The sequence below is a fragment of the Archocentrus centrarchus genome, chromosome 19 (genome assembly GCF_007364275.1).
Source record: "Archocentrus centrarchus isolate MPI-CPG fArcCen1 chromosome 19, fArcCen1, whole genome shotgun sequence".
Taxonomy (NCBI): Eukaryota; Metazoa; Chordata; class Actinopteri; order Cichliformes; family Cichlidae; genus Archocentrus; species Archocentrus centrarchus.
In genome coordinates this window covers 21126640-21138537 of record NC_044364.1, presented here as the reverse complement: position 1 = coordinate 21138537, position 11898 = coordinate 21126640, and the positions used below count along the sequence as shown (strand labels likewise).

Below are 11898 nucleotides of genomic sequence, written 5' to 3'. Positions count from 1 at the left end.
ACCTTCCCTGACCCTTAACAGCCTGTGGACTGTGAAGGACTCAGGACAAGCCTTCCACTAAAATCCAAAGGATGAACCTCAAATCCTTCGTGAGCAACACCAGCTAACGTTAGCTTCACTAATCAGTAAACTCACCAAACGAGCACCACACAGACTCGAACACAAACTCCACATGGGGTTTCAGAAAGGGTGTAGATAGAGCGCGGACTGAAGTTAGAAAGCATGCATGCTGGGGTCATTAATAACAACAGTTCTCTGAGGTCATGGAGCTCCTTTAGGGGTCTGCAGCCAGAGTTAAGGTGTCTGGAGACACAAACTGTCCACATACTTTGGACATGACTGTAGCTTCAGTGTTAAAGACGACGCCTCCAAGGTGTCGCTGTGGAGGAGGTGCAGGAACCTCCCATCACAGCACCTCACGTGTGAGGAGAGCTGGGTTCTGGGTATCAGGGTGGGACCTCGGGGGTCCCGGTGGACCGAGTTGGACTGTTTGCACTGTTGAAGCCATAATTTCTATTTTGATGGTACAGAGTTTCTCACTGTGAGTTTGTGAAGTTTGAAGCTCTTTTCTCTTTGTTGATTATGACAGTATTATTATTATTGTTGTTATTATTGTTGTTGTTACTCTGTTTTGCACATCTTCAATAAGCACTTGTGTTTTTTTTTACTATAAAGACGATGTTTGTCTGCAGATGAAGTAACCAAAGTGATGAAGCACAGTTCCTGTTGGAACAGACCACAGTCTGTATGTCTTATTACCCCAAACAGCTATTAAACACCTTATTAATGAAACAACCTGTCTGTCTCTTGTCATTGCCATAGTCATCTTCATCATAACCATCATCAATATCAGCAGCAGCAGCTCAGAGTTTAGTGTTACAAAGGTTAAACCTACATCACATTTTTCCCTGACTCCTCCTCAGCTGCTTCTTTACAGCACACAAATCATCAGACTTGTTTTCTAAAGCGCCACGTGCTGCCCCTCTGCAAGCTTCCTAAAGTCAGCCAATCAGAACAAAGCTGATTTAAAGGGCATGTATGCCCTTAAAAGGGGAGGGGCTAAAACAGCTTGTTTCAAGGAAAAGATGAGCTGAGGAGATGCACTAAGGCCTAGCATCTGATAAAGATGGATTATTCTGATCTGTGAATCAAATCAAAGCTGCTGCAAGAGAGGCTAAAAGTCTAATCCTCTCCTGAGAGTCTAGCAGAATAAAAACATGGAGCTGAGGATGAGTAAAGAAGGTCAAAGGTCATCAAACAAAATAATGAACAATCAGTCAGTTGATCTGCACATGCTGTGAAACTCCAGGTTGTCTATGAAGCGGCTCAGGATGAAGGTTCCTCTGCATTACCTCTGCAGCCTCTTGTTCACGGTGGGAACATTTGGCCCTCAGTTTGTTTGACAGGACTCATCTTTAAAGCCTTTTTCCTAAGCTCTCTGCAGCCATAACCAGAGCTGGGTGAATTCTCTAAATAATAAGGAAAGGCACTTCAGTGCTTCCTTTATTGCCTCCTTTAGCAAGAGACACTGATGTGGTGAAGTCTGTAGGATGATCTATTTGTAGTCCATCTTCAGAATGCTGTAGTTTCATCACAGCAGCCCCGCAGTCAAACTTCCTCATTCCTATCTATCCATGAAGCCAGATGACACACCAATTATTTCAACTGCAGGAACGTCTTAAAGACATAAAGGCCTGGATGACCTCTAACTTCCTGCTTCTAAATTCAGATAAAACTGAGGATATTGTACTCAGACTTTGGACTTCAGTACTGTCTTGGAGTCCAGGATTTGTCCTTCAATGCACATATTAAACAAATATGTAGGACCGCTTTTTTGCATTTGTGCAATATTTCTAAAATCAGAAACATCCTGTCTCAGAGTGATGCTGAAAAGCTAATTCCTGCATTTATTACTTTGAGGCTGGACTATTGTAATTCCTTATTATCAGGTTGTCCTAAAAGCTCCCTGAAAAGCCTTCAGCTGATCCAAAATGCTGCAGCTAGAGTACTGACAGGGACTAGAAAGAGAGAGCAGATTTCTCCTATATTAGCTTTACTTCATTGGCTTCCTGTTAAATCTAGAATATAATTTAAAATCTTTCTTCTCACATACACAGTTTTGAAAAATCAGGCCTCATCTTATCTTAATGACCTCATAGTACCATATCACCCCAATCGAGCACTTTGCTGTCAGACTGCTGGTTTAGAGTAGAATGGGAGGCAGAGCCTTCAGTTTGGATTCGGGCCACAGACACCCTCTCTATTTTTAAGATTAGGCTTAAAACTTTTCTTTTTATCAAGCCTATAGTTAGGGCTGGATCAGGTGACCCTGAACTGCTGCAATAGGCCTAGGCTGCTGGGGGGGGGGGGGGGGGGGGGGGGGGGGGGGGGGGGTCCCATGATGCACTGAGTGTTTCTTTTTCATTCACCTCTTTTTACTCTGTTTATACACCACACTACATTTAATCATTAGTTATTATAGTTATTATTAATCTCTGGCTCTCTTCCACAGTTTTGTCCTGTCTCTCTCCCCTCACCTCCAACATGTCACGGCAGATCACTGCCATCCCTGAGCCTGGTTCTGCTGGAGGTTTCTTCCTGTTAAAGGGGAGTTTTTCCTTCCCACTGTCGCCAAGCACTTTGCTCATAGGGGGTCATACTGTTTTCTCTGTATTATTGTAGGGTCTTTAATCTACACGGCTGTTTGTTGTTGTGTGGTGCTAATTAAATAAAATTAAATTGAATTCATCACTGACCCTTCGCATCTTTTCTTCGTCATTTCTCATTAACAGTCTCTGGCCAGGATCTGATGTCACAGCTTCAAAAACAGAATAACAAAAAAGAAGACAGAGAAACTGGGGATGTGAACGATCAGGGACACATGAAACAGATCGAAGGAAGAGGAGTCAGAGAGTTTAGTGTTAGGCGGAGGTGGACGCTCTGCTGCACAGCAAAAACACTTTTTTATCTGGTAACCTTTAGAGACAGCGTCTTCTGCTTCAGGCACTTTGAATGTTTTTAAGATAAGATAAGATAAAACTTTAATGATCCCACGACGGGGAAATTTACGCATTACAGCAGCTCAGTACAGAGAAAAAAAGAAAAAGATGAGTAAGAACAAATAACTAAACTAAAATTAAAATAGAATAGAATAGAATAAAATAAAATAGCAAAAAAAAAAACAAACTATACACATATACATAAGCACTATATACATAAATATATATATCAATGTCAATACACACATTTACATATACACACACATCAAAAACACTAGAGACCAATGGATGATGCACAGAAGTGTTTAAAGTAACTATATCAAGAAAAAGTTATTGCGGTGACATTTGTTTTTCACATACGCACAGACAGCATATCTAAATCTGAATATTTTTCCAAACACCTGCATTTCTTCACGTTTATGCGTGAAATAGGTTTCTGCCTGTCAGTCAAACCTCAGGGCACAGTTCGCCTCAGGCTCCTCCTGCACCGCCCCCTGCTACGTCACTGCTAAATCCTCTCTCTCTCTCGCTCTCGTTCGCTCGCTCTCTTTGGCGCCTCTCTGATTGGAGGTCACAGTGACCAGCTGACGGCGCTGAGTGCTGATTGGTTGCTCTCTCTCCACCGTTCTCGGAGAGTCAGGGGGGCGTGTCGGGGCGCGCGGACAGGCAGCGACCGGACTTTAAAATGGCGGAAAAATAAACGAAGAAAAAAGTTAAAAAAAAAAAAAAAAAAAAAAGTCGAAACGGAGGAAAAATCCGCTGCTGCTGTCCGAGGCGGTCTAAACCGGACCAAGTCGGGCCAAGCTGCGGGAGTGTGTCCCATGAACTGCACCAGGTGAGATGTTCAGATATTGAACTGCGCCACAGCCTTCATCCTCCTCCTCATCCTGTGTCTGTGTGAGTTACAGTTTCCATTCAGCGTGCGAGTGATCAATAATTAATAAGTATGCTTGTTGTTACTTGATACACTCTATATCAGCACCTGAAGCATCGATCAGGAAATTTATCACTTTTTCAGGTTGAAACCCGGTGAGTCTGCGGCAGATTGTCAATCAGTCAATCAATCATCAGCTTTGACTCTCCGTAATCACATTACTTTCTCAGCACCCCTCAGGTGTTTGTCCTGCTAGTTCAGGGGAAACCGGAAGCAGAGATAGATGCATATGTGTTTTAAGAAAACTTTTCAGATTAATAAAAGTCAGATGGGAAACACACACACACACACTACTTGAGGTCCTGTCTGTCTATTATTTCCTCCACCGTTACGTGACCGCGCCTAGAGCAAGGTGCGATTTGGTTCGCGGGTTTGGAGTCGATACACCTTGTTTTTTTTTGTTTTTTTTCTTCCAGCAGCGTGACATCTGCAGCCTTTCGATCGATTTCTATTTACAACTTTTATTCTGAAGGAACCTGACAGCATGAAGTTAACCTATTGTTACTGCCACCTGCAGGACGTTTGGAGCACTGACTCAGGTGTGAGGCACTCAGGTGTCTGTCTCTTGACGCAGTTTTAGACGCGTAATGTTTGTGTGTCTGGCTGCTGATTCTGTGGAGAATTCAAAATCTAAGACTGGACTCTTCGATCCACCGTGATCCTCAGTGAACCTCTGACATTTAAATTTGTATCTTTCATTTGCATTCATGATCATGTGAGCTTTTATTCGTGTTTTATTTGTATCTAACAGGACGTTCTGTCTTGGAAAACGTAATGTGTATTAGCCAGAGAAGAGCCTCAGAGGGTCGAGGCTCTGAGCCTTCAGCCCACAGAAGATTTTAACCGGGCAGTAGATGACCTTTTAACCCTTTAGTGGTCCCAAATGGTATTGTATTAGGCGCCACACATCTCTTTCCTCGTTTCCTTGTAACCTAGTAACCACCATCAGCACAGCACAGTGACCAATGAACACAAGAGAAGTACCTCTGTTCACCACCAGAGGCATCTTAGATATTTGGCCTGTGCTTTCTGCTCCTTCTTGCGTTCAGCTGTTTTCCATGGAGGAGTGAGGCCGTTCAGACGCCACTTCTTCTGGAGGGGATGAGGATCCTGCTCGCTCTGCACGCTGACCTCATGGTTGCGTTAGTCGTCGTGCTTCATGCAAACAGGAACATACTTTTCCATGGGTCAGTTTGTTTGCGGCCATTTCTTATTTATTTTTACATAAAAAAATTATTTCCAGGCATCTGATGGTGAGAGGCATTGTTAACCCTGGCAGCGATGCTACGGTGCAAAGAAGCTCAAAGTCCTACGAAGAAAAAATCATCTTGATTGACAAGAAGTGCTGATCAGTTTGTCTCGTCTCGTCCCCGACGTCATTGTCTCTTGGCGCAAACTTGGGGGATATTGTACCACGAGCCCTTGAATCTCCAACTCAGGGTTTATGTGTGTTTTCACTGAGGGGCCTGTTTGAAGTTCAGAGCTACGGTTTAGTGTTACAGAGAATCTGGATCTCTATTTACTTTATTAAACTTAATGCAGTTTTCTGCTTTGGCGCCCTGTCTGAATACTAAACCTTTCTGTTCGTCCTCAGGGTCCTCCACGTCTTGAACCCTCACCCCGGGGGGCCGTCTCCCATCATGCCCGTCGACGTGGCTGTGAGGATCTGCCTGGCCAGCTCGCCTCCTCTGAGCTCCTTCCTCAGGAACTGCAACAAGCGCTCCTCATCCTCAGCCACTCTCCTGCCGCACTGCCAACCGCTACGACCCTGCCTGACGTCTGCCATGGCAACCGCGCCATTAGGGGGCACAGACAGCAGCAGTGGCAGTCCGGCAAGGATGAGGAGGAAGAAGAGGAAGACTGTGGTTTTCGCTGACTCACAGGGTTTTGCACTCACCACCATCCACGTCTATAACGAGTCCGAGGACGAGGGGCTGAGTGAGCTGCTGACCGAGATCGAGGGTGCCGCCGCAGGACTACACCTGGCAGACATCAAAGGTAATGTAGAGGTCATTGATGGAATACTGATTGGTTTGTTGGGTGTTTTATGAATGCATTGTGCTAAAAGCTTCTTTCAGCTGTTCGCTTATTCAAAGCAGTCGCCGCATGTTTTATTTGGCAGATTTTTAAACTCTTCCTACTGCACCCCTGAAACGATTTCTGTTATGTTAAATCGGTAACTGAGTAGAGAAATAATTAGAACATTTAAATGTTTCTTATCCTGAGTGATTTGAGGTGAGCTTCATGTTGTTTCTTCATCTCTTCCTTCCAGATTCGGCAGACTGTGGTTCTGGTCTGATTCTAGACTTCACTCAGCCGGTCGCAGACTATCTGGACCTGAGGAATCGTCTCAAAGCCCAGCACGTGTGCCTGGAGACCTGTTCTGTCCAGGAACGCCTGCTCTCAGGTACTGTCCAGGTCCGAAACATTAGCTTTGAGAAGTCCGTCTGGGTGCGGATCACCTTCGACTCGTGGCGCTCCTTCCAGGATGTTCGCTGTCAGTACCTGAACAACGTCTACGGCTGCCCTGACACCGACACCTTCTCATTCTCCATCGCAGTGCCAGAGCTCCTCGAACCCTCCAGCAAAGTGGAGTTCTGCATCTGGTACCAGACTCAGAACCAGACGTTCTGGGACAATAATCTCGGGAACAACTACCAACTGGCAGTGGTGGATCCAAACAGTCGGAGCCGGGCCATAGAGAGTCCAGCGGGGCTGCTGATCCAGAGAGACCACAGTGGAGAGAAAAGGGATGAGATCCATTTGGATTTTGATCCGTTTGGAAGCCCCCGGACATCGGCAGGTATCTTCCCTGAATGGCAGAGCTGGGGCCACATAGAGACCACCCCCTACTGGTGAGAACACCACAGGACACGTTTTTAGGTCACGCTCACTGGCTTTTATGATATACAAGATCCACTCGAGCACTAAAGAGACACTCTCTCCTCCAGATGTGATCCAGATGTTTGTAGGACACACTGTGCACTTCCTCACTTCCTCACTTTACCTCATAGAAGTTCTCAGATGGATGTTTACCTCTGGATCCAGTCTGTCTCATGCTGTTTTATTGCATGCACCCAAAAACTGAACCTTTAAACCTGGTGGTCCCCACGAAGCCAGCGCTCACCCAGGGCCTCCTTCAAACTTTACCAGCACAGATAAAAAGTCAGGAGGAACCAGGAGTCATAAAGGGCTTTGAACCAGCACCCAAAGGAGACTTTAAGGGTCCATGAGATGAGCTGATGGCTTTAGATTCATAAGTGCTTTCTCAGAAGCTCCCAAAGATCCACAATCAGTTCAGCGCCTTACAGACATTTCTTCTGGTCTACAGAACTACTTCTTCATCTTTAGGGTTTCACAAAAGTTGGATCATCTTCACATCATGAGGCACAGTAGTCTTCATGAGGCCACAGTGACCGGGTCCTCCTTTGGAGGACTCTGAAACATCGGCACGGTTCATGTAAGGGTTCCTGAGGATGTGGTGCAGGTCCCTCTTTATGAGTTTATGTCTCATGCGTTCTTATGACTTGAACTAAATTTGTTTTTGTCCTCAGGAAGCAGCTCTGAGTTAACTCGGTCAAAGAACTCGGTATCACTGTGAGGAGTGATGATGTGCTTAACAGGTCTGTTTAAGGAAAGCGTTTTAACTGTTATCAAAGACAGGTGTATTTATGAGTCACTGCTAGTTGTTATCATGATGATAAGGTTTATGAAGTCAGGGCTGTAGGCCACCTGACCTCCTGGTGGTTTACCTGGTAAATCTGTGGCTGATCTCCTGTCAGACTTGGACTTGTTGTCTCTTATCGGAGACTTGATTTGGACTTGTCGCAGTCGCTCATGGCTGTGTCAACTTAGACTCGTAGTTATGTCGGTGAGTTCAGACTAACCTGATATCTCGCAGTCTGAGTTTGGACTTGTTTTGGTGCAGAAATGTTGCAATAATCTGACCTTTGACCTGTGACTCGGACCCTGCAGGGACTTGGACTTGTGTTGCACTCCTGGACCGGCTTCAGACAGAGCTGTGCCTTCATGTCTCGTGTTGATCCTGAGTCCCTGAAGCTGTTTCACAAGATGTTCTTGAGTGTCTGTGATGTTCAGACTTTAACTCTGCAGTTAGCTTGAGAAGCTAATCCTCAGGCTAAAGTCTCATGACCTCATGCACTTTTTCACGTTAATGAGGTTTAAACAATCAGGTGAAGGTCAGCCTAGAGTCTGAATGACACAAACGTCTCTGATGGGTCGATGTTAGCGCTGTGGCTCATCTGTTACTGGGCAGATTTCAGCCATGTGTTTTTCCTCTTATAGATTTAGCATTAAAAGGTCAAAGGTCAGGAAAACCTTGTCACATTTAGTTGTTAGTTTTACTCTGACCCACTGCAGTGGGCGGAGCCACGTGAACCTTCACTTCCTTTTTGCTCCTGAAGCCTTTACTGAACACTCCAGTGCTCTTACCTGTGTGTGTGTGTGTGTGTGTGTGTCTGTGTCTGTGTGTGTGTGTGTGTGTGTGTGTGTGTGTGTGTGTGTGTGCGCATGTGTGCGTGCAAGCACGCGTGTGTGTATGCACGTGTGTGTCTGTTGCATGCCATGTGACAGGAAGTTGGAGGGAAATGTGTTTAAAGTGAATGTGGATGATGATGTCAACACTGGGACCTGAAATGTTTCCTGAAGGCCCCGTGCTGTGTTCAGGTGCCATCAGTCTTGAAGCTTGGAGCTTTCGCAACTGCCTCGGGGGGGGGCAGAGAAGAGTTCTGATGGCCCCTGAACACAGCACGCCGTCCTCAGCTATGGTATTTAACTTGGTTAGCTCGTGAGCTAACTGGCTGCTGACCTGTAGTGAGGCTGTGATGTGATGTGCAGTGCAACAATGATGTCACAATGTACTGCTTAACCAGGAAGTGATGTAAGCAGGGAGTGTTTGTCTGTTCCTATTTGTGTATCCTTTCATAATAAAAGTGTTACATTTGTAAAGTCTGATTCTCGTTTTTTCTGTTCTGACAAACTGATGTGACACGTGATGATCAAAGATAAATGATCAATAATTCTTTAATATTTGTATATTTTCACTTGTGTGCAACTGTCCTTCTCCAGAAAGCAGGTTCAACAAACTGGGTCAGAGGTTAAAGTAGTTTCATCTCAGGTTCAACAAATTCAGAGTTTTAGTAAACCTGTTTTCTGAAACCGGAGCTGATGACGTTTGTTCAGAGAAATGCTGGAGTAGGAGGAGGAGGCCTCCACACAGCAGTGTTTGGGATGAGAGGAGGAGGCTGGTGTGATGAGATGTGAGCTGACGGCTGCAGAAATGATTAACATTCCTGGTTTTGTCTGATTAGAATCCAGCTGACTGAACAGTCAGGGGGTAGGGTGGAGCGAATCAGCCATCTGATTGATCAGAATAGGATCAATAATCTAATAGGAAGTGGGGCAGATGTTTGTATACGTTAGTAAGTAATAAACTATTGATCCAAAGTGAGTGTGGATAATTTCCCCTGGAGCAGATTTATGCTTATGTAAGTGTGTGTGTGTGTGTGTATGCGCGCTCAGACAGGAAGTTAAATCCGGTGCTGTCTGGTCTGATGCAGATTAAACGGCTGATGTCACATGAACTCTCAGACGTTATGGTGAAGCTGTTTCTGAGCTCTTGGACTCTTTGACTCTCTATGGATCCGGTGTTGTGCCAAAAAGTGATTTTGTGTTTCTGTATGTGTTTGATGTCCAGTATCTTTGCTTATGTAGGTAAATAGACTGTAGTCAGCAGGATTTATGAAAGGCTTCTATATAAAACAAAGAAATGACCCAGAATCTTTATGGCTCTGCGTTATTGGATCTACATTATAATCAATCCAGTCTGTTTTGGCCACTTCAAATATCTTTATAGAGCTGTGATGTTATACTTGTTATTTCAGCAGCTGTCTTTACCAGATCTGTCTTTAAAAAGGCATTTTTAATGTCAGTGATAGTTTTTACCCTGATAAATAAAGAATATATAGAAGTCACTTTGTCAAAAATCATCGCAGCTTCTACCTTGTGAGAGGAATGGTGTTTCCGGCTCGAATGATTTTATGTAATTTATGAAAGATTTGTACATCTCACAGATTATAGGCCAAAAAAAGTAATTTACAACAGTTTAAATGAAGCCAATTTGTTTTTGCATACAATAATTTTTTTGGCACAACACTGGTGTAGCTGCACATCCTCCTCTTCAGCCCGTCTCCACAGGTTTCTGCAGTTAGCTTCAGAGGCTAATCCTCAGGCTTAAGTCACATGACCCATGTTCCTCATCAGTTTAATGAGGTTTAAATAATAAACAGCATAAAGCTCCAGGCGTGGCCTGAAGCAGCGATTAGACTTCATTTAAAGCCTTCTCTCAGCTCAGAGCGGGTTTCCTCGGTTTACTTTGAAAAGTTGTAGCTCTGTGGTGTTTGTGAGGTCTGGACAATGAAACAGCAGATCGAAGCCTCCTCAGGCTGCAGTGGTCTGTAAATTTACTATAAAAAAACATTTACTGTTTTCCCCTCTTTTATCACAGAAACTAAAATGATTTCTATGATTTTTATTCTTAGTTTTAACTGAAAACTGACTGAACCGGTTTTATTTTCGTTTTTAGATCCGGCCTCCTCTGATTGATTAATATCAGTGTTGATGGCACTCATGTTGCTTGACAGATTTCAGCCATGCTGAGCTCTGATGTGTGCCTGTTATAATGCTGCAGTTCGAACCTCACAGTAAACAGATGCTGACCTTCCAGATGTTCCTGGGCTTCTGACTTCAGATTATTCACTTATATAAAAGAGGATTAACCATCGTCATGATTTAGGCATCCGATTGGCTGCATTTTAGATCAGCTGATCTTTTTAAATAAATTGGCTCAATAACAACCAATGATCTGAAGGCATTAAATGGTTTCTGCTCTGTCAGATGTCTTCATCATGAGGTATGGTGCATCAAGGGACAAAAATCATAAAACCACAGAGAGGTGTAAGGAGTCTTGTTTCTGTTCTGAGCTATGAGAGGCCGGCGGTGGGAAGGCATGACTGTGATCAAGATCGATCCATGAACCACATGGTCACTAACCTATGACCTCTGACCTCATGAGACAGTGCAGTACCTCGGGGTGTCACTGCTGCCTCTGAAGTTTAGATATCCTCAATCTGAAACATGGAGCCTTTTCCATTAAAAATCAATGATTATCAATGATTATAGAATATTTCATATTTTTAAGTTTTTATACAATGGCCGATAATCAAGCAAATCAATAAGTCTGTTTGGTGTACCTGACCTTCTCAAGCTTTACCTTCTGTAAATGTTCTCAGTTAAAAACTCATTTTGAGTTTGGCTGTAATGAGATTCACACAGCTGACTGATCCAGCACAGAATCACTGATCAATGAATCTGATCAGCTGGTTTATCTGTGACCTCTGCTGCAACACATTCACCACAGGCTCAGTGAAAAAGAGTTTGTTTTTTTCAGATGTTGATCATTTTACATCAGAACGCGTTCAGACTTTAACAGGTTAATATTTCAAACTCTCACTTTTCTTTCACATTTTATTGATCACTGCAAACAAAATTTGGAGGCTAACGGACAGAAGAAAATACAAACTGATCGTCTGTGTTGTTTCCATGTTCTGGCTTCAATCTCATGAACAGTTGGAAGAATGACTTTCAGCAGGTCTGAGAAGCAGGTTCTGGAGATCCTGCAGCTGAGGCTCCTGGGTAATGTAGGACATTCAGGCTCATCAAAGAAAAACACACACATTCTCAGTAACATCACTTCCTCTTGCTCTGCTCGTGTGAGGAACAGCTTTGTGTTTTGCCAATCCATCACGCCATCCAGAAGGCAGAGACCATCCTGGGGGGGACATACGTGTCTCATGACCAGTGTAAACATGAATTCAGCTGTTCATCCAATAACAGGTGTGTGTGTGTGTGTTACCTGGTTCCTGGTGTATATGTTGCTGCCGTGCT

The 11898-nt window shown here is 44.1% G+C and overlaps 1 protein-coding gene across 1 annotated transcript; it reads left to right on the top strand.

Moving 5' to 3' along the window:
* The first annotated feature begins 3696 nt into the window (after nt 1-3696).
* LOC115798912 (protein phosphatase 1 regulatory subunit 3C-B-like) lies at nt 3697-8901 on the top strand. Its single transcript, XM_030755926.1, has 3 exons — nt 3697-3834; nt 5528-5931; nt 6206-8901. Exons 1-3 carry the CDS (start codon nt 3821-3823, stop codon nt 6790-6792), a joined length of 1005 nt encoding a protein of 334 aa, XP_030611786.1. The 5' UTR covers nt 3697-3820; the 3' UTR covers nt 6793-8901.
* Nucleotides 8902-11898: the final 2997 nt, after the last annotated feature.